At 35.1% G+C, this 27,315-nt stretch overlaps 1 protein-coding gene across 1 annotated transcript in view; it reads right to left on the reverse strand.

Moving 5' to 3' along the window:
- Nucleotides 1-27,315, reverse strand: part of SEMA3E (semaphorin 3E) — a 124,990-nt gene that overhangs the window by 14,224 nt on the left and 83,451 nt on the right. Inside the window, exons 5-12 of the mRNA XM_066318759.1 lie at nucleotides 18,733-18,826; nucleotides 11,938-12,057; nucleotides 11,342-11,484; nucleotides 9,467-9,581; nucleotides 9,055-9,124; nucleotides 7,562-7,706; nucleotides 2,982-3,204; nucleotides 181-272 (exon numbers count right to left, since the gene is read on the reverse strand). Coding sequence (XP_066174856.1) covers nucleotides 181-272; nucleotides 2,982-3,204; nucleotides 7,562-7,706; nucleotides 9,055-9,124; nucleotides 9,467-9,581; nucleotides 11,342-11,484; nucleotides 11,938-12,057; nucleotides 18,733-18,826 — 1,002 coding nt within the window. The remainder of the gene's footprint in view (nucleotides 1-180; nucleotides 273-2,981; nucleotides 3,205-7,561; nucleotides 7,707-9,054; nucleotides 9,125-9,466; nucleotides 9,582-11,341; nucleotides 11,485-11,937; nucleotides 12,058-18,732; nucleotides 18,827-27,315) is intronic.

The raw sequence follows: 27,315 nt of genomic DNA on the forward strand, positions 1-27,315 counted from the left end.
TGGGACATATAAAAACTTCATTTGAAAATTTAGGTTTCCTGTCATAAAATTGCTAGATAATTAGAAAATTTCTTGCACACAAGTATTACATATTTGACTATGCTCAGATTTTTTTCTGACATTTTAATTCTGTAGAAAATTCAAGATTTGTGTATATACTTCATATACAGCACAGTTCACCTTGAATACTTGCAGCTCTTCAAGAATCACTTCTTCCATTGATTCTGTTTCTTGATTGTAAATTGTTATGACTTTCAGCACAATACCATTATCTGGAAACAAATTTAAAACAAAACAAAAGCAAAAGTTATGATTGGTTGAAACGTTTATATGGCCTTCAAATACCTGAAATGATTTCTTCAAATAAATAATGGATTGAAATTTATAAATATGAAAAGTTAGCATTGCACTGTTATTAATGATGATTCTTACTCTTAGAAAATTAAATATATGACAATTTGTCCCTGGCAAATAAGAGTTGACTTAGAGACTTGTAAGATACATAATTAATTGGGTTTTTTTCAAACATTGGGTCAGAACCCATTGTGATTCAAAAGATTCACAGAGGGCAAGCATATTTCAGAAAAAGAAATGGAAGTAGGTGGATGCCTTGTGCATTGAGGCAAGCAAGCGTAAAGTACCTTTAATTATAGGATCGTAGTGTTTATACTAAATAGGAAACTACTAATATCCTTAATTGCTGACAGCAGCTCCATTCCCCCAGGCAAAATACAAAAACCTTCAGGGCTTCATTGTGAATGATTCTTACCCTTCTCTAAGGGAACACTGAACTGCTGTTGAGCTGAAGATGTTAGTAAAAGGGAGATTAATCTAACTATAAGATGCACAATCAAAAAGACTAAGGCACATTGGACATTTATCAACCTCCCTGTCTCTGCAACTCTTGCAGTAAAATAAAACATACAAATAACATCTGGTCTTCCACCACTTTGGTTTTACCTTCCTGATTATTTATAGAAAAGCCTTGTTCTCCTTAATCTGAAAATCTGTCATCAACAATGGCAAATATCACTTCCTTTCTGCTGTTACTTTCAGCCACCTTTGATTTACAGGGGACATATTAAGCAGGGAAGCACTGGGGAAAATATTCAGCAAAAGATCAAAGGGTGAAACAAAAAGAGAAACCATTAAACTGGGGTCATACACCATTTTTCAAAGAGAATATGTAATCAAAGACAACCATTTTGTAGTAGAACAGTGAAAAGAATTTGTATTCTGAGCTCTGATTTTCATAAATAAGTCCTTCTTCAAATCCTGCTGACAGATGTGAAAGCTCTGATATTCAGACTTTGCCTTTGATGAACCTTTCCAACCTGCACTGCTACCCTAAGGAAACTTGCTCAGCTGTAAGATGCTGCTTACTTACATTACACAGCAGGTGTTGGACAGGGATTAAAAAAATATATCAATCCTTTCTAACATTATATTGCCCAAAGAAGCAGTGAGTTTTTTGATGGGTGCTTTGCTGGAGTAGTGTTTGCAGGTTTCACTTCAGAGTTTCTAAAACCCAAATTCCTTTGCTGGAATTTCATGTCACCTGGGATCAGACAGCTTGAGAACATTGGGCAGCTGTTGGGGGCCAATCCAGCAAAGCTCTAAAGCACATGCTTAAGCCACTTTGGATTCAACTTGGCTGAAGAAAACACTTGTGTGCAAGAATATCTGACACAGTCTCAATTAGAAATGCAAGGAGAAAATATGAAGGATGTAGGACTCACTGTAAAATCTGCTGTATAGAAATAGTATAATGACACACAATACAATGTTTTACAGGCCAGTTAAGTCCATTACCAAGACCATACTGAGGCCGTTTAAAACCTTAGAAAACAGCAGTAATATAAATAGGACTTTGTTATTCTATGAACATGCTTTTTTTGAATGTTCTCAAGACTAAAATGTACTTATCAGAGGAATTTCATTAGTAAAAATAATTCACTGGACCTACTTTCCTAGACAAAATGGTCAAAATGATTTGTGATACCACTCCTGTTGTTAAATTGATTAAACGTGAATGTAAGAATCCTTGTGTTTTTTCCAGATAGATTAGATGTAACTTAAGTCTTGTGTAGTTCCAGCATTTCCTCTTGTTTTCTTAAGTTCTTCTATTTTTCAAATACCATTAGTGTATTTATTTTTTCTCTGCTTTCTTAGACTTAGTGCAGGTATATTTTATATTTTGCCTTTATTCTGGTTGTTAGGAAGATGCTTAAAAATTCTTGTAAAACAAGCTCTCTATATTTTAATAAAATGGCACAGAAGAAAGACAAAAAAACTTCACAGGAAACATCTAACAGTTTTGGGTTTTTTAAAATTGGGTATTTCCTCCTTCCTCCCTTGAGCTGTGTTGTAACCCAAATCTGGAAGCTGGCAGATTTTTTTAATGATATCAGCTAGACTTGTTGTCTCCAGAACTGGGGAAAAGAAACTGTGGAATAAAGCCAACAACCTGAACTGATATTTTTGGAAATCATATCACCTTTGTTTCTCTCAGGTCTCTAAGTCTCAGCTCAGATACATGACAGTGTTCTGAAGTTTAAAAAATAAGGCTGGTTGCTCTGCAATTTTTTTATGTTCTTTTTTGAAAAGAAAATAAATTAAAATGTAATCCTATACTTGTTTCTCTTGCTAGTCTTTAAATGTTTTCCTACCATTACTTTCCTATATAATGTAAGCATTACAGTGAACCACAGGTCTGGAATGACTAACATCATCTCTAATGTGAAGACTGGCACAGGCAGGAAAACAAAAGTTGCTAAAAGGCAATGTTGTATTGATTTGCTTCATCCTGGAGAAAAAAACCCCAAACAAACCACCCCCCACCAAAAAAAAAGACAAACAACAAAACCCCAAACAAATAAACAAAACAAAACAAAAAAACCCCCAAAACCCCCAAAAAACCCCGAAACCCACCCAAACAAAACACCTTCATAAATGTAAAAATTCTTTCTTGTTTTATTTACCTGTGCCAATGAACAAAACATCATATTGCCCATCTTCAGCTTCCACTCTGTCCACTGCTATTTGTTTAAGATTGTACTTTCCATCTGTTTTTACTAGTATTGGTCTCTTATGAACAGGCCTGATGGGCTGATACATCAGTGGATGACTCCTGGCAAAATGGACAGCTTCGTCAGGATAGTCTTTGGTGGTGGTGTACAGCCCACCATTCACCTTGCTGGCACACTGCAAGAACATAGAACACAGATTATCCTCAAGGTTTGCCCAAGAAATTGTCAGGAAAAGATCTTGTTTTCAGGGATAAAAACAAATCTGCAGAAAACCAAGGACAGAAGATCAGAGCAGTGTCCTGGGTTCTAGTTTAGGATGTATTCTACCACCATCTTCAGTTAATGGCCCATCAATGCCTTTTGCATGACTCTCTTTAATGGGCCATTAAGGCTCTCTTCCACGACTCATCATCCCATTGTGAGATGCTCCGCCCATGGGGAAGAGCCAAGCATTCTCACCTGCATATAAGCTGGGATTTGGGACAGTAGAAGCAGCCTTCACCCACTGGATTCCCAGAGGACTGGAGCTACCAGACCTTTCTTCAAGATTTCTGTTTCAGGAAGACCACCTCGTCTGGACTGTTTCCATCACCCTGATCAGGTTGTATTCTGACTCTGTCACTGGTTTTTCTTTTTGTGTTTATTTTATTTTATTTTATTCTATTTTATTTTCCTTTTCTTCTCATTAAATTTTATTTCTGACTTAGAGCCTCTTACTTGGTTTGTTTTCAAACCACAACAAGCAGGAATTAGGACAGTGCACTCTGTACTTTATGCATGTGTGGATTATTAATCACGAGAAGAAAGGAAAGGCTGAATAGTGCCTTGGCATTGTCATGTTTAGAGAGAGGGAGTTAACCCCTCTTTGGCATACTAATACAGAATAAAGAGTAACATTCTTAGATTTTGAGAAAAGCCACATTGGTTATGTCTTCCCCAAATTCATACTGAAGATGCAGTTGAAGTGACCATGGAGGGCTTTTCTATCCCAGTAGAGAAACAGCCATGTAATGTCAGCAGAACACTAATGCTTGAAATCAACCTCTGGTCTTACTAGTTTTTGATTGCAAAATGTATTACCGTAAGAAACTAAACACACTTAAAAATTATGCCATCAGCAACAGTAATTCTTGATTTCAGGCATTCTAACGGTATTATGTTTGATTCTAATTCCTGAATCTTGATGATAGTATTACGTATCACAGTTTAGCTTCAAATACCGATGTTTGCACTGATCAATCTACCAGTTTGCAAAGCAAATAAACTTTATGTCAATGACTGATTAAAAGAGGCTTACTCCTTCAGTCAAATGTGCAATTAGAGATAATTTAATGCGTTAAAGAGAGAAGTTAATTTTAGGATGCTTTGTGAACGAGATAGTGTTTCCCAACTGAACATAGATCCTACATTTCCAATTTGCTTCATGATGTCTAATTGAAACCATTTATGATCAAGCTGGAACTATCTCAGTAACCATTTATTTTCTCCAGATATTCATACAACAGTGTGGTTTTAAGAAGCATTTCAAGCAAAGCCACAGTAGCAGCCTTTCTCTATTTAAATTGCATTTTTCAATCATTAAAATGAAATAAAATACTCCTTATGTTTACTGGAAACGGTAATTTTAAACTTGTGGTCAGCTGTAATAGACAATAACAAACTCCTGCACTTGTCAAGCACGGCAATATTTGTTTCCAATTCTTGGGTTTAGCTACAGGAATGCATTTGTTCAGTGTTGTCTTAAAAGTAATTGTCTAATCAACCTAGTGATGGAATTTTACCAGCTGTTTGCAATAAAGAGACAGAGCTGGAGCATGAAGACAGGCTAAGCCTGTGCTTCCCATGCACTGCACAGCATATCAAGTAAATAGGCATTGCCAGGTTCCCTTTGCAAAGTTCTAGTCCTGGAGAGATTAAAAAAAATAAATTCATTCACAGGCTTTTTATTTTGATTAAATAAAATCTAGTCTAGAAATGAAACAGTAGATTCAGCAGTCTCTGAACTTTATCAACACCACTTTTGATGCAGCTGATATCATTTCCAGTAGCAACACAGCCTAAATGAACTAAAAAAAAAGCAAGATTATGGCAGAGGATTGCAGAGTCTGTCAGAACCTGTGTGACTCTTAACGCTGGCTTTCTCTTTGTTTAGCTTTAAGCTCTATTCTCATTCCTCACAGACTTATTCTTTACTCATTCGATACCTAAGATCAATGAGTGCTGACTCTCACAGATCCCCATTAGTGGGTTGTTTTTTTGCCTCTTGTCACTGTCACTCCTGTAATAGGAAAGGTAGTGGGATTTAGTTTACTAAACTTTAATTTACCAACATGCTGCACATTGGAGTGTGAAGTCTAACCCTTGGCTACAAACTTTCTCTTAATGCTACTGGATAAACATTGAAAAGACCTCTAAATTGTACCCTAAATGAGTGGCTAAAAATTAATAAATTAATGTGCCTTATCTGGCAGAGTCATCTACTTCAGCCTCTGATGTGCTCTGCAACATATAAAGAAAACCTCAATTAAATCTATTAGCACCCAAGAGAGACCTGATCCTCAGCTAATTTTTCCCGGATGTTGGGAAATTACTTGAACTCTTATGCTCCTTTTTCTCTTCTTATGCTTTGCCATTTTGGGGAGATGACACTCTAGTCTGACCCAAACATGGCCAAGGAAGAGAAGCATTGAAAGCAAGTGGAACTTAAGGCAGCCTTCCCATAAATCATTGTCAACCTTGCTGAAGTGCTGGCTCTGTGTTCTCTTCTTCTTGCCAAAAGGACACCATTTAATCTTCAGTGCTAAGAGATATCAATGTAATAACTGCAGTCATTAATACTGAATCCATGCCTGTGTTTAATGCTAGTCCAAATAACATATGTGAGGTGTTCTACTGCCTGGAAAAAAATGAATGCCACTTAAAGAACTTGGATGTTATCATCTTTGTAAAATATTCTGCAATCCATGCATAGTACAGCCTCATTATTTGGTAAAACTGCAAAACCCTTACATTTGCTATGCAAAAAATCGAATAGAAAACCAGTAATTCCTGTGAATTCAACTATTTTTCCTAAAATATAAAAAATTATGTACCTGTTTTTTTATCCTGACTCAATACTAATGATTTCAATTGATGTCAAACAAATAGAAAAATATTTGCTATTGATGTCAGCACTGCTACAGAGGTAGCTCATTGGCCAAGGTGGTCAAATCATATTCATAATGTTTAAATTCTAGATCTTCTCTTTTTTGTAGCATCTGTTCTAAATTTTGACTTATGTCTGTAACCCAGAGAGAAGTAGAGAAAAATATTAATTTAAAATTCAGAAATTTAAAATTCATGAAAAGTGTTTGAAGTGAAGATTGCTTGTGATGTCCTTGAGAAACAACATAGGAATTCCTTGTAGAAGTTAGTTACTTGTTTCTTAAGTCATAAATTTGTGACAGAAATCTAAGAACCAGACAGAAAGAAAAACTCCATACATGACTGCACCTCTATAGCTGCTGAATGCTTGCTACAGTAATTTCCATTTAATTTCCAAAATATTTCTTGTTTCTTTCCTTCAATTAATAGCCACTGAAAAGAAAATGTTTATAAAGAAACTTGTGTAAAAATTAAGAAAAAAATATGAGTGATTTTTCTGAGTTTGACTTTTTTCAGTGTTGTTTTAATATTTTTATATTCTTTGTAAGAGGTACAGAACAAGAATGGTGATAAGCTCAGGAACCTGATTGAAGGGTAGAAAAATAACACTCTGTGATGTCTGAGAGGAAATCAGTGAACTGCAAGGGTACCAGACCATTGCTTCCAGAAAGAACCAATCTAGAGCAAAGGACTTTAAATTATGGAGAATTTGCTCCTTATCTACAAATGCATTTATTCTGATTAGTTACTTTTATTAAAATATATCTCATTTCTAACTTGCTCATTGATCTAAATTACAGAAGTATTTTAATTTGATCCTTTTGGAAAATGAGGTGGAAAAAAGGAATGAGAACCACCGGACATTGAAATAGTGGATTCTCTTGTTTTGTTTTTTTGAGTTTGTTGTTGTTGTTGTTTGTTTGTGTTTTTGTTGTTTATTTTTTTTTCTTCCTTTAACTCTTGTTAAATGTCCTGGTTTCAGCACACTAAAGAAAGACAGGTTCCCTCACAGGTAATGCACTAAATGTTTCTGAATGAAACTCAATGCATCTGACCCACCTTCTGGATCTGCCTCTTTCTATCCCTTTTGCCCGGGGTCCTAATTTTGGGACTCTAGAACCTTTACACAATGTTGAGAAAATCATGCCCTAACAGGATTTTGAAAAATTTTATATTCTTAGTCCCACTATTTTCCTTTGGAAAATGTATGGTTCTAGTACTTGATTAAACCCATTGCTGAGCCATTCCACACTTTTCCAGGAATTGCTGGAGTATGTAGATATTCGAATAAGTATATCCTGGACTGCAAAGTCAGGAAGATTTGCACATTGGCAGCATTCTGCTTTCTCTTTCCAAAATCATTGACAAAGCAAACAGACTGTACTTACTGAACCAGGTCTAGGATAAGGTACTTTTCTTTCATAGAGGGCCCAGTGGTACTCAGGTCCTTCCTTATGAGCATATGGTCCATTGAAAGCTGCTCGGACACTTGCCATGTGGTACACACATACAGCATATCCTCTAAATATGTTGCTACGAAGTAAAATTTAAAGACATTGTTGAAGTAGTATGTCACATTCTGTTCAGATAATACTGGCATTATTATGCAATTAAAAGAAAGTCACATTTCAACAGCCTTTAGGGAGAAAACCCTACTTATTTTTTTCCTATATGCCTTTCTTCTAAGTACCACATCCAGTGTTCTTTAAAAGTCTTTAATGTGTTCATATTCATAACTCAAATGCATTTCTCATAATTCAAATGCATTTCTCCAAGGAAGCTCTGTGTTGTTATGCCAAAATTTGATGCTGGTGTATGCAAACTCTAAATTACTTGTTTAGAAACATAGAGAAAGCAAAACAGACTGAACTCAGGTCCTGCATGTCTTTGATTAGTGACTTAAACAGTTTACCATCTTTCCTCTTTAACTTTTTTTCTACTGTTTTTTGCTTGGAAAGATGGGAACCAATGAATGCTGACTAAAGTAAACAGTCTTTGAATGAGTCCTTTTTGTATTGAGTGGGACTATTGATTGGTATTATTAGTTAGATCAGATCACTCTACGTAGAACAATCCAGATAAAAGTTTCTATTTATTTTTAAATTTTATTTTTAAATTTTATTTTATTTTGTTCCATAAATGCAATTGGTTTTGCTTGTTTGTTTCTTTGTTTAAGAAGCATCATTGCTCTCTACAAAAAAAATTATTTCTGTAGACTGCAGAAGGTGATCCAGAAAATTTTAATTTGGTGCCCAACTTTCTCTGTTGACATCAAGAGTCAGTAGAAAATGCCAGGTATCTGCAACCCTAGATGAGCAGATATGCCTTTTTTATTAAAGAAAATAAAATCAGGAGAAAGTGGCAAAAACATAGGTGCTCTTTTCTACCACTTATATCCTAAACTAACAGTCAGATTTCCAAGCTGGGAGTACTGTGTGCTTGCACCTGAGCTAGGCTGCAGCAGAAAAGGAAAAAGAGGCCACCAGGCTTCACTTAGTCTTCACTATGAAGTTTAGTAGGAATTTAAGCTGCTATCTACTTAACCTTGAATTACAGTGGAGCTCTTAAAGGAAGACAGGTGGCTCTGAGATGCTGTTCTTACAAACATGCAGAAGTGCATATACTTTTGACATAGGAAATTGTCACACTGAGAAACATTTAATTAATTTGTGATCCAGATATACCAAATCACAGAATGAGACTTCAAGCCCCTGAGTGTTATAGAGAAGTTTTCAGAATAAGGAAGCCCATTGTGAATATAACTGAGATGAAACTGTTTACAATATATTTGCTAAGGGATATGTATCATCGAGTTTCTATCTCTTTAATAGACTTTTCAAACATTCCTCTATGGCTGCTATTATTTCGTCTGATTGTTTACCTTGTCGTGTTGAAGAGGCCAAATATCACTGGATTTTTGTTATCACGAGTTTGCAGCAAAAACACATCCTCTGTAAAATTTAAATGCAATGTTACTGTTAAAAACCTACTCTTCTCAGCCTGCCAAAAGAAAATTGACTGATTCTTAAAATCAGAATCCTATTTTTACTCATTTATTCCATTTCATATTATGCAGGTTTTAAAAGCAATCTTTAAAAACAATGCAGTACATAAAGGAGTAATTGGTGATAGTGAACTCCATATATGTAGAACATCATATATGTTGGAAACAAGGCTAACCACCATTCCTTGATAACGAATACGAGTGCAATATTTGACAGTGAGATGTGTTATCATGAAGGTGTATGTTTTTTCTCCATGGTTTCAAGTTTGTTGCTGTCTAGGATATTTACCTAATTCATCAAAATGTGTATCAATTCCATTTCTCCCAGGCACAGAACAAACTAGTCTGGTTTTGAGGAAAGTGGTCCATTTATTGACAAGCATTCGCTGGCCTCCCATGTCATTCTGTGTAGAGAGAAGCAAAAGCCAATGGTAATACGAATGAGTAAGTCTAGAAGCACAAACATCTCTGATGAATTAGCTGCTCATTATATCTTCTAATGTCAAAAGCATCCATTTACAAACCACATGTCTCTTACTGGAATTATTTCTCTGGAGTCAGTTTTCAAGCAGGATTGCACTGATCAAGTCCAGGTCTCATTAAGATCTGTGGTTTCATAAGAATTTTTTAATTCTGTACCACATCCCTGGATAGTTTTAGTTATACAGCTGTTGTAAAACTTTTTTTTTTTATTGCTCATTCTTCAAACTAGATATACGGAGTACACTACTGAAGTTTAGATTTGTTTTAAGAGCTCAGTGCAGAGTTAGTTCAATGTATCTGGAAGCTGAAGCCCTGAATTTATCTATAGACCTGGTGCAGCTGAGGCAAGTCTGGGGTGATTATTTACACGGTTTTCTAATGATTTCAACAACTTTAAATAACACTTTTCTATGGCCGTCTCACTTTTTTCTTGCTCATGTAACAGTTGAGACGTTCAAGAAAAGGGAACATTTAGTACTACTTGCTTTAGGTAGCATCCTCAATCCGTGGCCTTATATCCAAGACCAGTGTAACCACCTGCTGAAGGCTCTGCAGTAGGCTTGCAAAACTTCTCTCACAGAGATCTGTTTTCCCCAGAAAAATAGAAATATGCAGAGTAGACTCTGTGTCACAAAACCTGTTACAGCTCAGATGCAAATGTAAGAGCCGGGGGAAAAAAGCCAGTTCTTGAATCACCAGCTAGCTATTTTTTGTATTCATATTTGTATATATGAATTATAAAATATAGGCATGAGGTTAATGGCCAGATAAGTTTTTGAGAAGTGGAAGAGAAAGGTCAGTGGGATTTTGGTTTAACCCATGGAGAGACAAGACTTCCAGGTGGATATATTGCAAAGTAGAGGGAACTATTAAAATAATCTATCCGGGCATATATTCAGAACGTAAGCCAAAGAATTCCATCTTAGATATTGATGCAAGTTGGAATCCTGAAATCCAAGTGGCTTTGTGAGCACTAATGTCTGAGGCTGCAATTTGGTACTTTGCATATATCAGATGTTTAAGTGTTATATGTTATACATGAGTACCTAAGAAAGTTTAAGGGGGAGTATGCTGGTGAGTACACATGACAAATACCACCTATTGAGGTGACAGAAAATAATTAACTTGTATCTTACTCTTTGCTCAGTAGGAACATAGTTTAGGAATACCCTAATCCCTACAATAGTTTAGGAGTTCCCTGCATCCCCTACAGTTAGGAAGGGAAATACAAACTTATTCTGAAACAAAATCAAATGCTAACAAATAACCTTCTCTTTTATCAAGCTGATGTAGTCCCAGTGGGAAAATGGGAGGGCTCCTCTCATCAGCTTTGTATTAGTTGGTTATTAGAAGAGAATGGCACCCAAAATTCATCAGTGTTTAGAGAGCACAAATATGTGCAACTTGGAGATGATATGTTAACAGTGGTCCTCTCCAGCAACTGCCCAAGACCTTAGTGCTCTGTCTGGGGTCAGGGAGCCAAAAAGAGATGAGACGAACACAACAGGAAGATGGCCTGAGTGGGAAATGGATAACCAGACAAAGCAGTGCAGGGAAGCAAAGTCTTTCCTCATGATCTTTCTGTTCCTACTGGTAAAACTTAAGTCTGTGATAATAAGTTGCTGGACAATTCATCATTTGTTCTAGTTTCTTATCTGCACAATCAAAGAAAGGATCTTACCGCACATACACGTCCCACTCTGGAATATATGGCATGAGTGCTTGTCTCAGCTTCCAAAGCTTTTTCAGTAAAGAAGAAATATACTTTGTTATCATCATGGTCTTCATTGTCAGGAATCATGTATGAGCCAACGAATTTTGGTTCTTTAAGAAAAACAAAAGGAATTGAGTCCAGTTATTAAAATATTCCCTTATTTTCTCAAGCCTTAAAATGAGCTGACATCAACGAAAAAAATAAAACTATCAGTAAGGGCTCTGTCAGTCAGAGAGCTACCTGATCGCAATTGGGTGATAGAAATAGTAAAAAAAATAGATTTTTTGGTGGGTATCTGCAAAACATGAAAAATAGATTAATGTTGAAGTATTTTTAAACCTCCAGTTGACAAATTAATATTCCTTTGCATTTTTGCAAAAGAGAGTTTTCCAGTCCCATTCTCTGTGCTTCATGTATTTTAATTTGAATTAGGCCAAACCCCAATACTATTACTATATTTGCTTAGCAAAACTCTGATCTCACAGCAATCTCTGATCCCATGCAAATCAGAAATTGGTGGTCATCTGGTGCCCCTGTGGGTTTAGCTCCTTCTCCCCCCACACCTTTGAGCAGGCGCTCGTTGTCGGGTTCCGTGCGGAGATGGGCCAGGCGGTTCATGGAGCGGAACAGAGCAGCGTCTCTGCCCCAGTAGTCGCTGTACAGACCAGCAAAAAGTTCTCCACCTGCAGACCAGACATCAAAAAAAGAAAACTAAAATTAAACAATCTGGTAGTGCTCTACACACTCATTTCATTGCACATGATAGGGACTATTGTCACGATTCAGGATGGCTCATATAATGACATGTAGAACTCTGATTTCTTCAGAGGGCTTATAGAAAAGTTTGTTGAAAGACAGATTCCTTTATACAGTGTTCGGGTACAATCAATAGGATTGGTTCTTTAGGACACCACCTTTTTGTAAACATCTCCACCAGTAAAGAAGTTGGAAAAACACCAGGTGTCAGGAGGAGGATATCTAAAAGGACTGTTTTGGGTTGCTCCTTATGATTTCCTAGGCCAGACTGAGAGAGTCCTATACTTGGTTTTCCCACAGGCTTCAAAATTCTGCCTTGAGCCTAAGAATCCATGTCCTGATCACTGTCAGTTCCCACAAGGAATCGCATTATAAATATAGTGTATGCTAATTATTAGGCTGAGGGGTTTTCCAGTCAGCCTACTAGAACTGTTCCACTTCACCTGGAATAATGACAGTTTGGGAATAACTTGGTGGCTGAGGGGATTCTGTGTTCAGGGGACACAAAAAAAAGGGACTATTTTTCTCTGTTCCAGCAATAAATTGTTTTCATAGCATTGAAATATTTACATAAGGACAGAACCTGAGATTTCATCCATCTTCTAAAAATGGTGATTATTAGTTCTTGAAAAATTTATGTAAACAGAAATTGGGTCTCATTTTCAAATTATTTAGATGATATTAGCAGGTTAGGCAAGCATAAGAAAATTTAGAAATAATACACTGAATAATAGACATCATTGAAAAATCAATATGTATATAGGCACAATATAATAAGTTCAAAAATCAAGCCTATCTCTGACCCATCTAAATTTGTGACATTGGACATATATTACCTTGGTAAAATGCCATCCATAATTCTACCTTTCAGTTTTGTATGGACACCTTTCCCCTTAACTGACCAAGCATTAACAATAACTTATTTCATATCCCTGTGGACTTGGATCAGAAATTTTTCAAGCCCAATTTAAGAAGCAGGCAGATATTGTCACTAGATGGCATCCTTAGGCTAGAAAATAACACAAAAGGAATTATGCTGCACAAGGAGAGGGAAATAAATTATTTCCAGTTGAAGGCTAATCCCAGTGGAGGCTTCAGTGACACAGCTTCCTGTTCCCTAATCAAAATAAACATGACTGATACATCCAAATAACTTTTGCTAGCATTTATAAAATATTATAGCAGAAAGCAAGAATTTTGTTTGCAAGTCTCCCTCAAAGTGTGAATTTTGTTCCTTTTAAGAAAGATACGTGAATTGAATGGTGGCATCATTGTGAATGATTGTTCTGGAAAGTGAATAGTTTGGCAGCTGGGGCTGGCTCTGACATCTCTGCTAAGCCAGAGCTGAGCACAGTTTTGCCTTAGGATTCATCATGTAAAGAATGGTTATTGCCCTGGAAAATACATGGTCAAGGTTCAGTATAAAATATTGGCAAGGGAAGTTAAAAGTAAATATAAATTGTAGCATCTGTAGAGGTTAAGGTTGCCCAAAACTAATAGAGAACTTCATTTTTTAAACACTAGAGCTGCCTAAACTGTAGAATTTGCCAGTATCTTTATAACTTTTTTGATTTAAAACAATCTTCACAACCTTAATTCATTAGTTAAATTAGTCATATATCCTCCTTTGGGAATTCTATTGGAAAAATATATCAAACTGGCTGGATTTGCTTTAATTTTGGTGATGTGTCATTTAAAACAGGACATTTTATCTTTTCAGAACTATAATGAATCTTGAAAAATGCATCAGTGCAGGGTAAATGATTCATCACATATTAGCAATGATCAGGATTGACATCTGTGAGTCCAGATGTTCCAAAGTTTGAATATGAAGTCTATTCCTTCTGTTTAACATAGGTATAAAATGTTGTTATAAATAACTAACCTGCTGATATGGCATTCTACCCTATAGTGAAGAAGTTACGACTGAACATACCTCTGAGATCCTGAGGGGAGAAAATGGAAGTTCCAGTCCTGGATAGATATTGTTCCACAAAAGATATTTTACACGTATAGAAAATAAATCTGATTTTTAAACTAAGCTGTTACTAAACTAAATGTAAGTATCACATGTGAACAGACAAGTCTCTTCACGTAAGAGCAATAATGGGACACTACTGACAAATGTGTCTGTTAAATATCTCAGCACAAAAGCATTCAACATAATTCCAATATATTTTGCACTTTTGACACGGAGAGGATCTTCTCTTGCCCTTCTCAATAGTCTTCAGTATAAATATAAGTTACAAATTTTGAACACTGATAGTTTTTTACAGGTGGTGACCAATTCCAGATTTAGAGATGAGATTGAGGCTGGAAGAATTCTAGAAATATTTCTAATTTTTTCTCCTGCCTTGAAAAACTACTATCCCATATCGATTCAGTCCTGGTTGCAGGGTTTCATATTGCTGCACATCACACTGATTAACCTCTACCTTCCAGTGAAAATCAGCTGAGTAACTTCAGAAAACTTCACTACTCCTCCCCTCTTCCAGTCCAACCACAGCTTTACATTAAATTGCTAAAACTTAAGTTTTGATAATCAGGTTAGCAGCCTGGTTAATCATGTTTTAAAAGGAATAAAGAGCTTTTTCTTTCCTTATTTAAGCAAACAAAAAACTCCCATGGACCTCAAAGACCAGTTTTAGCTCAAGTGACACACACATGCTTTTTAGCTAGCTTTATCTTTTAGATAGCATCTTTTTAAGCTAAAAAATACATCAAAATTCAACAGTGACCATTTAAAAATACCTTTATTTGCCTTTATTCAAAGCAAAATAATAACAAATTAAAACACAATTTTTTTTCTTCTAAACCATTTGAAATTCCTAGGTGACAACCCCAAACCAAAACAGATTGAAGCATTTAAATTAAATTACTCATACAAAATATTTCTACAAATAGGCTGCTACCATCTTAAAGGCGGCATGGTTTGTGTACCTGCATCAAATTGGAAGGTAATGCAAACACAGCCTATTATTCATCAGTAGCATTTTTTGTATAAAATGGAAAACTTATTTTATGAATAAAGCATTAGAACCTAATGAGTAGAACATAAACTGTACCTTTCATGTATTTCTTTAGCTGTCAGTCAGTTATTAATCATATGACAACTAAAATCAGAAGACTAATTCACATTTTAGAAAATGATACTTTTGGCAGTATGAAAACAGCAAATTGAAAAAAAAAACCCTGTTGTTTAACCAGCAAACTAATACCTCTGTATATTTGTATTTTCTGTCTGTCACTCAAGTATTTTGGGTTTTTTTTGTTTTGAGACAAAATATATTTTTGTCTAGTCTAAAAAAAAGACACAAATACCTAAATTTTAAAATTGTAAAAGAAAAAAATACTTTTGGAATGGATTCCCTGGATATTAACCAATTCAGATGTAATGTAAGTTTTTTCACCATTGCTTCTGATATATTGCAGGTAAGAATACATGGACATAAACTAATTTCTCAGCTAGTGTGGTCTAAGTTAATCAGTGTGCAAGATCTGGTATCAAAAATAGTTTTGATTATTGAAAGCAGATGGGGGAGTTCATTAGGAATAAAAGTCCAAAAGTTTTATATACCATTGAGCTAAACACAAACATTTTATTCAGCCTGTCTGCCATCCAACTTCCATTCTGTTTCCTGATGCTAGCAATAAATTAATTGACTGTTCATATACTGAGGAATTCATCACAAGCTACTTCACTAGTGGGTCAGATAACCTATAATAATGCTTACAATAGCACAGATATTTCATTTTAAAGCCAAGTCACGAACTGTAGTTTTCTTTGAGTGGGTATTTTAACTCTTGTGTTGAAATACATAAAGAGATGCAGATCTTTCTTCCTAAATTAATCCAGCTAAATCTGGTCCTAACTGGTTATGGTGCAAATGATCTTTCAAGATCAAGATTTTAAAAGCTTTTAAAACCTTGCGAGAGGCATGTAAAGTTTTCCTGTTAGCCTAATCCTCACTGTTAGTCACTGGCCGTGCTGGTGTAGGTGCTGTATTAATGCGAGGGGCAGAGGTGGGAGCAGGCTTTGAATCCTTTCCTTAGGAGCAAGAAGGTCCTGGGGTGTGCTGTGCTAAAAGGTTTGGATATAACCTTTTCAAAGACATGCACATTGGCTGAACCCGCATCAGAGAGTGAAGACAACTCTGGGATACAGCCTCCAAGATCATGCTGACTTCGTACCAGGAGCAGATTTCACTGTCTAAGAAAACTGAAGTGCATGAAGAAGAATTAAACCTCCAAGCACTGCAGGAAGGACTGGAAGACCAGACCTGGAAGTTCCATGGCATATTTTGAATCTCCTGTCATGGGGTAATGTCCCTTGTGAGCTAAACTCAGTGCCTGTCTGAATAAAAGAGCATCCTCTCTTTGTCAGTGCATTTGGAATTAGAAGACTGTCTCATTCTCAAATGTCAATTAAAAGATTATTATTCACTATGTTTGCATCTGAGTCTTCCACCATTTCAACTGGTTACCTGCAGAGATAAAGGACATACATCCTGGAATCTAAAGTGCAGCATTTTATTCTGTGAACTGTGTGTCTCTGGGCAGTAGAAGTTGGTAGAATAAAATAGAATAAATGGAAGTTCAAACCCAATGAATATATTCTTCCTAAGTGTAGGGAGTGTTTAACTACAGCAGTTAAGATTAGGAAAAATAAATAAAATATTAAATTCTTGGTAGAATTTTCTTCTGCTTTTAAAATATCATTGCATGATAACTTGAAATTATAGAATTTCCAAATCAGTGGCTAGAAAAACTGCCTCTAAATACTTCGCTAGTTTTGATGAAGAGGTGAGTGAGAGTTAGTCTGTTTGTATCAGTGATCTGATATAAGTATCATTTTCTCCTGTCAATCTTGCTAAATTACAGAAATTTAGTTTTGTCAGATTGATTTTATAAGTCTTTGTCAATGGACCACCAAGATTCTAATCAGCCTTTATCAAAGAAGGGCTTATTTGATTATTTTCTCCTTCAGATAAAAATATGAGGATCCATAGGACCTTCCAGTATTCAGGCAAACTCTTAAAGCTCAGTGGGACAATCTGGCTTCCATTTAAGCAAATAAAATTCACATTGATCTCACAGTAGGAACATGATCAGGTTAATTTATTTACTTAGTTCTATCTGAGGAAAGGCTGAGAAGGACTTCAAGATTAGACCGTGAGGTTTCAGGCCTAGAGCAATTCCATGAGTCTTTGTTCTCAGGCTAAGCTGAGACTGGAATCTGTCAAAAACCCTAGAAATAATTTAGAAATAAGGGTGGGATAAAAGTGTGACAATGTGTGCTTCATGGATTTTGGAGGGTCAGAGAAAATACAATAGGTTTTTTCTGATTCTTCTATAACTTCTTAACCCACACCCACTAACTCTTTAAGAATTAGAGCTCTAATTTCCTTTTTTTAAATGAAAATGAAGAATATTTTGATGAATTGCTGCAATGTGAAAGATTTGTCATTACTTGCTGAAGATTCTTCTTTTAATTAATTTGTTAATGTAATGGAACAAATAAACCAAGCATATAAAAATACAACTGTCACTCGACCAATATTTCATCACCACCATGGGTGAGTCATACCATTGTAGTCAATCATCAGAGAATTTAGTTGTCTGATTTTAAGATGCAAAGACAAATGTAAATGCCAAAAGGCCAAAAAGGCCCTAAAATCCTCTTTTTTATCTGTGAAAAATAGAAAAATTATTTAATCTTTAGCTTATTTTTTAGCTATTTCTTTTAATCTAGATCTCTTTTGAACACTTAGTTTTTGTTTGTTTTCAAAACCCAGAAATCATTGTGCTACTCCCTAACTCCATCCAGCTTTTACAGTTTACCTGCTGTTTCAGGCTATTTTTACTCAATGTACAGTTATTCAACAGTGCCAAAAATGTCTTTGCCTCTTCTCACAAAATGTTCAAAGGAAACATTTTTGAGGAAAGCCCATTTGGTTTTGCTATATCACAGCTTAGAAGATCCCAGTCCTATAGTGCTACACTTCCCAACAAGGCACAGAGGAGCACTATCTCAGTGCAGCTTCCTGCCATGGCAGGACTTAGACTGAATTCTATCTTTTTATCTTTTGAGTATAAGATCAACTCTTCTAACGCAGAATCACCAGTTTGTTTGTGCAAGTTTTGTTAGAAAGCAGCATTGAAATAAAAAAAAAAAATCATCTCAAGGATGGCAATTTATATAATCAATAAAGCTTGATATGAGAACAGTTAAATTCACATTTTTACAGTGGGCTTGTTGCTCAGATTCATCTCAGTAGATGAAAACAACAGTGGTGTAAATGACTCAGCCAGTCATGCCTCTTGGCTTTTAAGGAAAGCAGGAAATGATTATTTCCATAATTACACAACAATCAATTACTTTCAGGATGGCACATGTCATTCAACATTTCACTTCAGTGAGACACCCTTGTGGTGGTTAATGCTGCCTGGAATGCAATATTAATGTGGGCAGCACCATGAGGATTAATTCTGACATGTGGAAGATTGCAATGGAAGGCTGACAACACTTTGGTGTGCTGAAGAAAAAGACTCAGAATGACAGATTGACAGGACTGTGAAGCTTGTGACATAAAGATCATTACCAATTAAGATGGAGGTGAAGGAAGAACTGGGGTCAAAAGGGCACCTGCCTCGTCCTCTCTCAAATTTGTGCAATTCCAGTTGAAACAGATGATCCTTAAAAAGAAAAAAGAAAAAAAAAAAAAAAAAAGACAGAGAATACCATCAACCTACAGGAAAGAAACACAGTCCTTAGAGACAAGCTTTAACTCTGTTGCACCTTTGTAGAGAATTGACTTCATTAGGGAGAAAACACAATTATGCTTGCTCACTGATGTACTAATAAAAATTCTCTGGGTTTCTACAAATCACCTTTCTGTGTGCTCTGCCCAAAAAGAATCAGAAGAATATGCACTAAAATTGTACTTATTTCATTTCTGTGGGAGTAGGGAGGAAAGATTCCTCTATCTTTTCTCCAAACTATCTAAACATTAAATAGATATCTCACCATGGAATGTGTTTTCCCCCTTTAAACAATTTTTTCCCCAGTAGTTTTTAAATATATCATGCTGTGTTATCTGCTCTTCATAGCTTTGAGATGTTTATATATCTTCTTCATAGAAGTATGTTTAGGAATGAATCCCCAGTTATGGTTTTCAGAGCAGATGTGATTTCTTCAGTGGATTTAACAGAATATCAGTATAAAAAAAATATTGGCAACTTTGTTTAATTTGTCTGTATAAGGCTGTAAAGACTGAGAAAGAATTTAAAATTTAAATTTTCATTTGCAGTGGTACGTTTGTCTCAGCTTTCACAGAAAAGCCCATTAATGTCTGATTAATATATCAAGTGAGAGGACAATATTTTTAATTTAGATATTAACAGAACAGCATGCCACAAAATACAGAGAATAAAAGGGCAAATAGATAGAAAGCTATGAAAACTTGATAAAAAATATGCCACACAGCCATCAAGTGTGTGACTAGCAAATATTTTGACAATTTAGTAGTTCCAGTTCTGTGTAAAGTTTTACTCAAAATTCCAATGAATTGCAGATTATATCAACAGGATAAATGTAACCTACCTGTTAATTAAACTAAATCTCAGGTTCATGTTCCTAATATATGAGGCAAATATTTTGTGAGGCATAAAAGTTCAACAGGAAACCAAATCCCCCAGAATTTTGAGAAGTACTTGCCTCAGTCTCTCCCTTACAAAACGTTATCAAAAACATCCAGAAGACTTTTTAGTCATAAAAATCAGGTTTTATTAGACCAGACTTTTCACATATTTATTAGACTAACTCAATACTCACACAGAAAAAAGGATTGATAACCTACAACATAAAAAATTCTGAAGTGAGTGCAATTGCCCCAAAAACTAAATTAATATTCTCTTCAGGTGGCTTCATGACAGCTATTCTCTCCTGCAAAAAGTCGTCATAAAAAGACAAGGACCAAAGAAGCAGAAGGTGGAAAACTGGAAACATAATAATAATAACAATAATAATAATAATAATAATAATAATAATAATAATAATAATAGTAGTAGTAGTAACAATAATAAAATAATATTTTAAAAGGACAGAAAGAAAAAAAAATAAGGAAAGCAAGAAAGTTTTAGAACTCTTAGCTCCCACAAATTGACAAATAATTAAATCTCTGTGTGCATTTAATTTAAAACAATTAATCTTGAATTTGTCTTAAGCCCCTTGACTTCAAAGCATTGTTCACATCTTAATCCCCAGATCAGACAAGCTGATGTACCTATCTTCCATTCTCAACTGTCTAAATGATACATGTCATTTTGCTGCAAATTCTGGCAGAAGGAAAAATTCCCAGTAGTTAGAGACCTTCTATAAAAAAAAAGGGATGCAAACCAGGGTGCAGTTCTGCAAAAAGAGGACATCTGTTTCATGTGTACTTGCATTGAAAAAGTCAATAAAATAAAATAAAATAAAACTGGAAAAAAAATTACAAATTTTAAGTAATGGACCTAAAACTCATGCAGTAAGAAAGTGTTCATAATCTCACCTCTCCAGAGGCTCCTTTGTTGGCCTAACCCTGGAATATTAGTGCCTGGTTGTTAAAGCTGATGTAGCAGAAAATAACTGTCTTGGGTAGAAACTGATGGTGAAGGAATATTGTTTTATGCTGTATCAGCAACAATTACACATCAGTAGTAACTATTCCCCCTCTGCTGTTGGGTAAATGTCAAACAATGAAGAAATATTTCCCTGTGTGTGGAAATCTCAGTCCCATTCCATACTTTTCAAACATCACATACCATGTATTTTTCAAAACTAGATACTCTAACATTTTGAGTCAACAGTGGATAAAAGAGTAGTGAGGTGAACTTGGGAGTGAAAAGAGAAACTTTCTAAAATAATGAAAAAATACATGAGAGTCATAATGACATAAAATTTGATGTAAAAGAAATATTAATAAAACCGTCTGAGGTTACGTATTCTCTTGTGGGGAGAATACATACATTTTGAATACTTTATTCAAAATAAAGTTACTCATGAAAAATTTTCTCCTCTGGGACCTCATCTAAACTTGGTCAGTGAATTAATTCAATAAAGATTTAGAAGTAAGTGGAGAGACAAACCAAGAGTTAAAAATCGATAGAATATTCTGGTCTTTATGCTTTCTGTTTACAGTTCCACACAATCAAAAAAAACAAATAATAATAACAATTTAAAAAAATGGATGTGCCCTTGCAAGGAAGAAGTAGTAGATTAAAACTGATTAGAGAAAAAACACATGGTCAGGTGAAGTGATTGTGTGTGGGGATAACATTGTATCGAAACCATACGTGAAGATGTTGTATTATCCATACTTCCTGGTTTATAGTTTGTGGCTCCCATTCCATCCTACATAGGGAATAGAAATTGAAAGTTTTTCTGCTGATGGAGGAGACATGATCCCAACAGGTCATCAAAAAACACACTTCATATTTTGGTCTTCCCCTGGCAAAATGCCACTGGTGCTCACAGCAGGGAGAAGTGGTCAGTAGGGGAGTCTTCTGGATGATGTGGAAGAACTTTTCATCACTGTACAGAAAATTGTACCAGCACAATGAAAAAGCTACTAATGTAGTTAATAATTTCCCTGAGAATCAGAATTAAATCAATGGTAAAGACAAACCCACCTCTTTTAACATTCCTAACATGAGTGTGTTTAAAACAGCAACTGTATGACTGTGGAATGAAAATGCTAAACAATATGCATAGTATCTATCCATTGTCTGGAATTTATGAATAAGAATTGTAGCTTAAATATATAATCTAGTGTTTATACTGGGGGTAGACAAAAAATTGGATTTCAGTGCAATTTGGTGGTATTTTTAAGAGAAGGTCACTAGTTTTTATATAAAGCAGGATGTATATCTCATAAATGCTTGCAGATACATGTAACTGTCTGAAAAGCTGCTGAAAATGTAAGCAATGACTCCTCCAAGAGACATTTTCCACCTTCAGCTTTTAGGACAGCATGCCAAATATTCCATGGTTGCTGTAAGTTATTCCTATCACTGGGGCAAGAAACTGAAATTCAGGTGTATGATGTGTCAGCTTCCATGGGGTGCAGGTTTAAATGAAATAAGCATTATGCATTAATAATCAGCTTTGAAGGCTAATTCCATAATTCTAACCCTCCTTGCAGTTTTTGACATTGAAATCCCTTGAGAAATGTCAGAGTAAAACTGACAGTTTCCTCACAGATTATACAGCCCATCAATTCAACATCACAGTTTATTTTATGGGGATTTTTCAGTGGTTAGGGTAAAAACTTTGCAAAAGCACATATGGAGGGCTGGGAGTGGAATTACGTGTTTCTACATGCAGCTTGGGAAAAGAAATGGGCTTCTGGGTTTGATTTATGATACCAGTGACTCAGGAAACATAATACACTTTCAACTATTATTAAAATAATAATGTTCTTTCATAGAAATAAAAGATATTTTCAAAGCATCAAACATTTTGCCATTAACTTGATATGGATTGATAATTTTAGACAACGAAGAATAATGTAGGCTATAAACAATAGTGAAAGAAAAGGTCAATCAGAGGCATTAAAATTTAAAGACTGAATTTAATTTTGTTGCAGAAAATTGCTTTCACTAATGCCAAGTGCTCTGGGTCAAGACAACACTTATGCATGTGATTAATTTAAAACATATGCTTATTTCCATTCCTGTTTAGCAAAGTACCTAATCCTATTCTGAACATTAGTACAATGGCTGTATCTTTTCACTAAACCAGAGACTTAAAAATACTAGGTTTTGGTTGTGTTTTCCAAGGATATTGTTTTTATGAGAGAAAAATAATTTGATTTTCTGTAAGAATTTGTGGTGTTTTGGTTATTTCACTTTAAATTTTATTATGTTCCAGGTATCACAAACAGTAAAATATATCATACTGACATTTTTTAAAGGAGATTGAAACTATTTCATAACCTTAATTATACTCTTAACTGTGTATGCATTTGTTGCAGCAGTACTGAGATGGTCTGCTCTCAAGGAGGCCTGTGCATTTTTGTGGTTGGTAGGCTTTTTGTGGCTTTTTTTCTAGTGTGTGGTATATATATTTTTTTTTTTTTTTTTTTTTTTACCTAACAAGTCCATATTGTCTACCTTGCTGGTTATTAAATCATATTTAGAGTACAGTGGGGGAAAAGTCTGTGTAGATTTTTGTAAGTATATTTTTAAACACTGGCTACAATATTCACTCTTGTTCTAAAGCACTGAACAAAATTATTTCTCAGCTTTAATGATCTCATAGTTTTTCAGGCAAAAGCTGTTTGTTGCATTCCATTTCTAAGGGTCATGTAATTTATACTTTTTTGAAGAGAACTAGAAAAAGGAGGATTCATATGCAAAGTTAGTTGGAAGGGAAAGCATAAAATAGAGATGCACTGCTTGTGCAAAGCTATGAGAAATGTCCTTTTAAAATTCTTTATAAAGTCCCATGGTGCTAGTGTCATATATGTTGCACTTATTTTTATATTCAAGTAATTCTTAGAACATCAAAAATGTCTTTACTTTTTGTCATAATCAAAAAATATCTATGCATTTACTTAGTATTCATAAGAAAAAATCCAGTTACGCCAGTGAAATGCTCTACAAACCTCATCCTGATTTCCATTCTCTTTCACACTATAATGGTTTTAGTATAAATTCACATATAAATTTACTTTTTTTGCAACTATTCCTTTGTTCTGTATGTTCTCAAGATAGTATTTTCACTTCTTTTCTCTTTCTTTTAAATTTATCCTTACACTTTTATTTCAACATGGAAAGACACATTGAATACACTGTGCAGAAGCTTCTTTTAGGAAGGATGAACCTTGACTTGCCAATTAAAAAAAAAAAAAAAGAAAGAAGAAAAATCACAGAACATGTCTGTAAATCAGCAGAAAATATAATTCAAATATAAGTCTCCAAAATGAACATTCAACTCCATGACCTGCCTTAATCTGTACACTTGCCTCATCAAGAAGGCACGTGGTAAAAGAGATCTACAGGATCTATAGTTTGTCCTTGCATAGCAGTAGAAAATAATTTATTGGGTCAGGCCTGAAGACATGTCTCATATTATTTGGCCCTTTGTATTTAAGCAGACTAAATTCTGTTACTAAGAAAAATGTTCATTAGCATTATCTGATAAATATAGTCCTGAACATTAGCTAGGTGTCTAATTGCTACAAAGCCAACTAATCCATTGAAAAAAATTAAAAATCTAAACCCAGTGGAATATAATTGAATTCATATAAAAGAATCTGTGCTTCAAATACTTACAATAATACTAATAAGTTCCTATTGCAACACACTGCCCTATTTAAGTCACCATAAAACAGGCATGCAGGTATATAGGTGAGCAAGACAAGGATGCTCCAACAGGGAAAGAAGTTTTAATGTTATATCTTCTTTAAATAATCCAAACATTAATTTTCAAAAAGATCTAAGCACTGGCAAAAAATCTCTTCTGGTTGTCAGAGGATTACTAACTTTTAAAATTATACCTTCAGCATTCATTCAACTTTATTTTCCAAGCCAAATGGGGATACAATATTAGAAATAGAGTCCTTAAAAACTGTCTGCAATAGTCAGGTCTCTGCTATTTGACATCATTAAGATTATTTGGGAGGTAGTATTTCTTCTGAGGATCTGTTTTCAATCCTCTTTACTATCCACTGACATACTGAAAAGATCAATCGCCCTATGGGATGAGAGTGCATAAAATATTATAGACATTAAATCCTCCCTAAAAATTCAGATGCATTTTTCAGGTCTGTGCATTTTATTCCACAGTTAAATTATTAAGACACACTGGGCTTCAATCTGAAAATGTGTTTAAAATCTGGAGCTGTGTCAGACTGCTGTCTGAGTTTGCAAAAGGATTAGCAATTTGTGACTTGTGTCAAAATATCTGGCCTAAAGTGACAGAAATAATATCTTTTCATGACTTAATGACTATGAAAAAATCTGGCAAAAGAAAAAAACATCCCACCACACTGCACAGAGAAATCAGAGGCATTTATCCTTGGCAGCTCACAATATTTTAGTGGCAGTGATTGAATTGGTCAGAATTTTAGAAGTGACGCCTTGAATTGGTCACATAAAGTCATTAGGCATCTTATGGCAAAGAATAGAGCCATTAGAAATTTTGATGATATTGCATCAACGTAATAGTTAATATGTATGAAAGATCCAGGGACCATATAAAGGCTGTCTAGAATTATAATGTATGAATAGCTGTATATGGTGATAATTAAGCAAAAGAGAAGATAAAGAGAGTCCACAAATGTTACACAAAAGTGAAGGGATTTCTGTGGGGACATGCAGTGTCTTTACACAGCCTCACTAACCAAAGCTTTTCCTCTTCCAAAATTTTGACAGGCTAAACCTTGTGCTGAGATTGTGAGGGTCATATCAGAGCAAATACCAAATAGAACCCTCTCTAATGATCTAATACAATGATTGCTATCATAACAACTGGGGACAAAGGACATGAAAAAAATAAAGAAGGAAGGATGCAGTTCTAAGGTTTGGTCTTCTATCTAGGCCTTGGTGGTGAAAGGAGGAAGAGATGCTTTGGGCATGGAAAGAACATCTGCATTAAACTGGGAATGAATTTCAGAAGGACTCAGATCCCCTGTTCTCTCTGTCTCCACAGTGTGAACACTTGGTCACCTTTTGCAGAGCTTCAGCTCAGGATGTCTAAATTGGACATTCTGGTAAAAAAGGGTAGAGGAGTGGATCCATTGTATCTCAGTGACACAGATGAACAGCTCGCAATACTTATTTTTTCTTTTGAATCAAATATAATTTTTCTATATAGATAGCAGTCAAATAAGAAAAAAATATCAGTCATACATAATAGAAGGATTATACAATATTAAGGGTGTATCTTATAATGAAAAACATTAACTAAACACTTTTATTCTGGTTTTAATTATGATAACTAAGACCTTATTGATTAGTAAGTCTATTCTTCAAACAATGATATAGAGTTCACCAAGTCCTGTCACTTAGAAAAATACTTTCTCTCATAAATAAATGTGGCAGAATCTAAAAATCATTATAATTAAAGCTGGAGTATTTCAGTTACCCCCATCAAATTACCACAAAGGTGAAGAATTTCTTTCTCTATGGGAGAACATTATTATTCCTCTGTATGGATTCATTCTCCCTGGACCATCTGTGTTTAATTTTGCAAAGGGCAGATCTAATACAATGGAAAATTCATTTCATACGGCTGATCAATTCACATACTCCACCAATCTCCCAAATTACACTTCACGTATGGCCATATTTAGACAACATTCAAAAGTAATGAATGCCATTCACCTCATTTTATCGATCGAGAGTACTGTCAAAAAAACCCTATTGTCTGCTATGAATGTAAGAATGACTGATAAGAGCAACTGTGCTGTTACCGAATACTTGGCTTTCTCCAGAGCATTTCACTAAGTACGTGGCTATTTGATAAACAATGTGCATTGTAGAATTGCTAAGAAATACAAACAGTTGATATATATCAAGTACAGTTCTTCTGAGGTATCACTGATGAATCCTCTTTACTAAATATTTCTCTGGTTTTGGTTTTTTGGTGGGTTTTGTTTGTTTGTTTGGCTGGTTGATGTTTGTTTTTTTAGTTTTTGGGTTTTTTTGTTAGAAATATTATTTCATCATTTAGCAGTAATTTAAACAATCATATGATTTCTTTCCTAGTAAAGTTTACAAAAGTACTGAGGAGGCCAAAATAAGACCGAGAAAAAGTTAATGAGACCTCAGGTTATGGAATGCTTTGAAATACTGAGGTAAAGGTTGCTAAGTAGATTTTAATACAGCCATATTCCAAATGTTGCATCTTGGAACAGGGAACAGAGTGTGTATCTCAAGCACATCAGAACACCTTAGGAGATGGAAGTTCAGATCCTTCTTTCTGCTTTCATGTATTAGACTGAGGCGCCTCACTTTGGATCTTGGATATCTTGGATATGCCTTGTTAGAGCTGACACTGCAGCCAACACCAGCAATCTGGTATAACATTTACCTTGTTTTACAAGACTGATAATTAGGTGCCTCAGCAAAGCATGTAAACTGGGATAACTTTGTGCTCAAGTGAAGAACTTTGGGTCAAGTGCAAACCATTAAAAAGA

Source organism: Sylvia atricapilla, chromosome 5 (genome assembly GCF_009819655.1).
Source record: "Sylvia atricapilla isolate bSylAtr1 chromosome 5, bSylAtr1.pri, whole genome shotgun sequence".
In the NCBI taxonomy this organism is placed as follows: Eukaryota; Metazoa; Chordata; class Aves; order Passeriformes; family Sylviidae; genus Sylvia; species Sylvia atricapilla.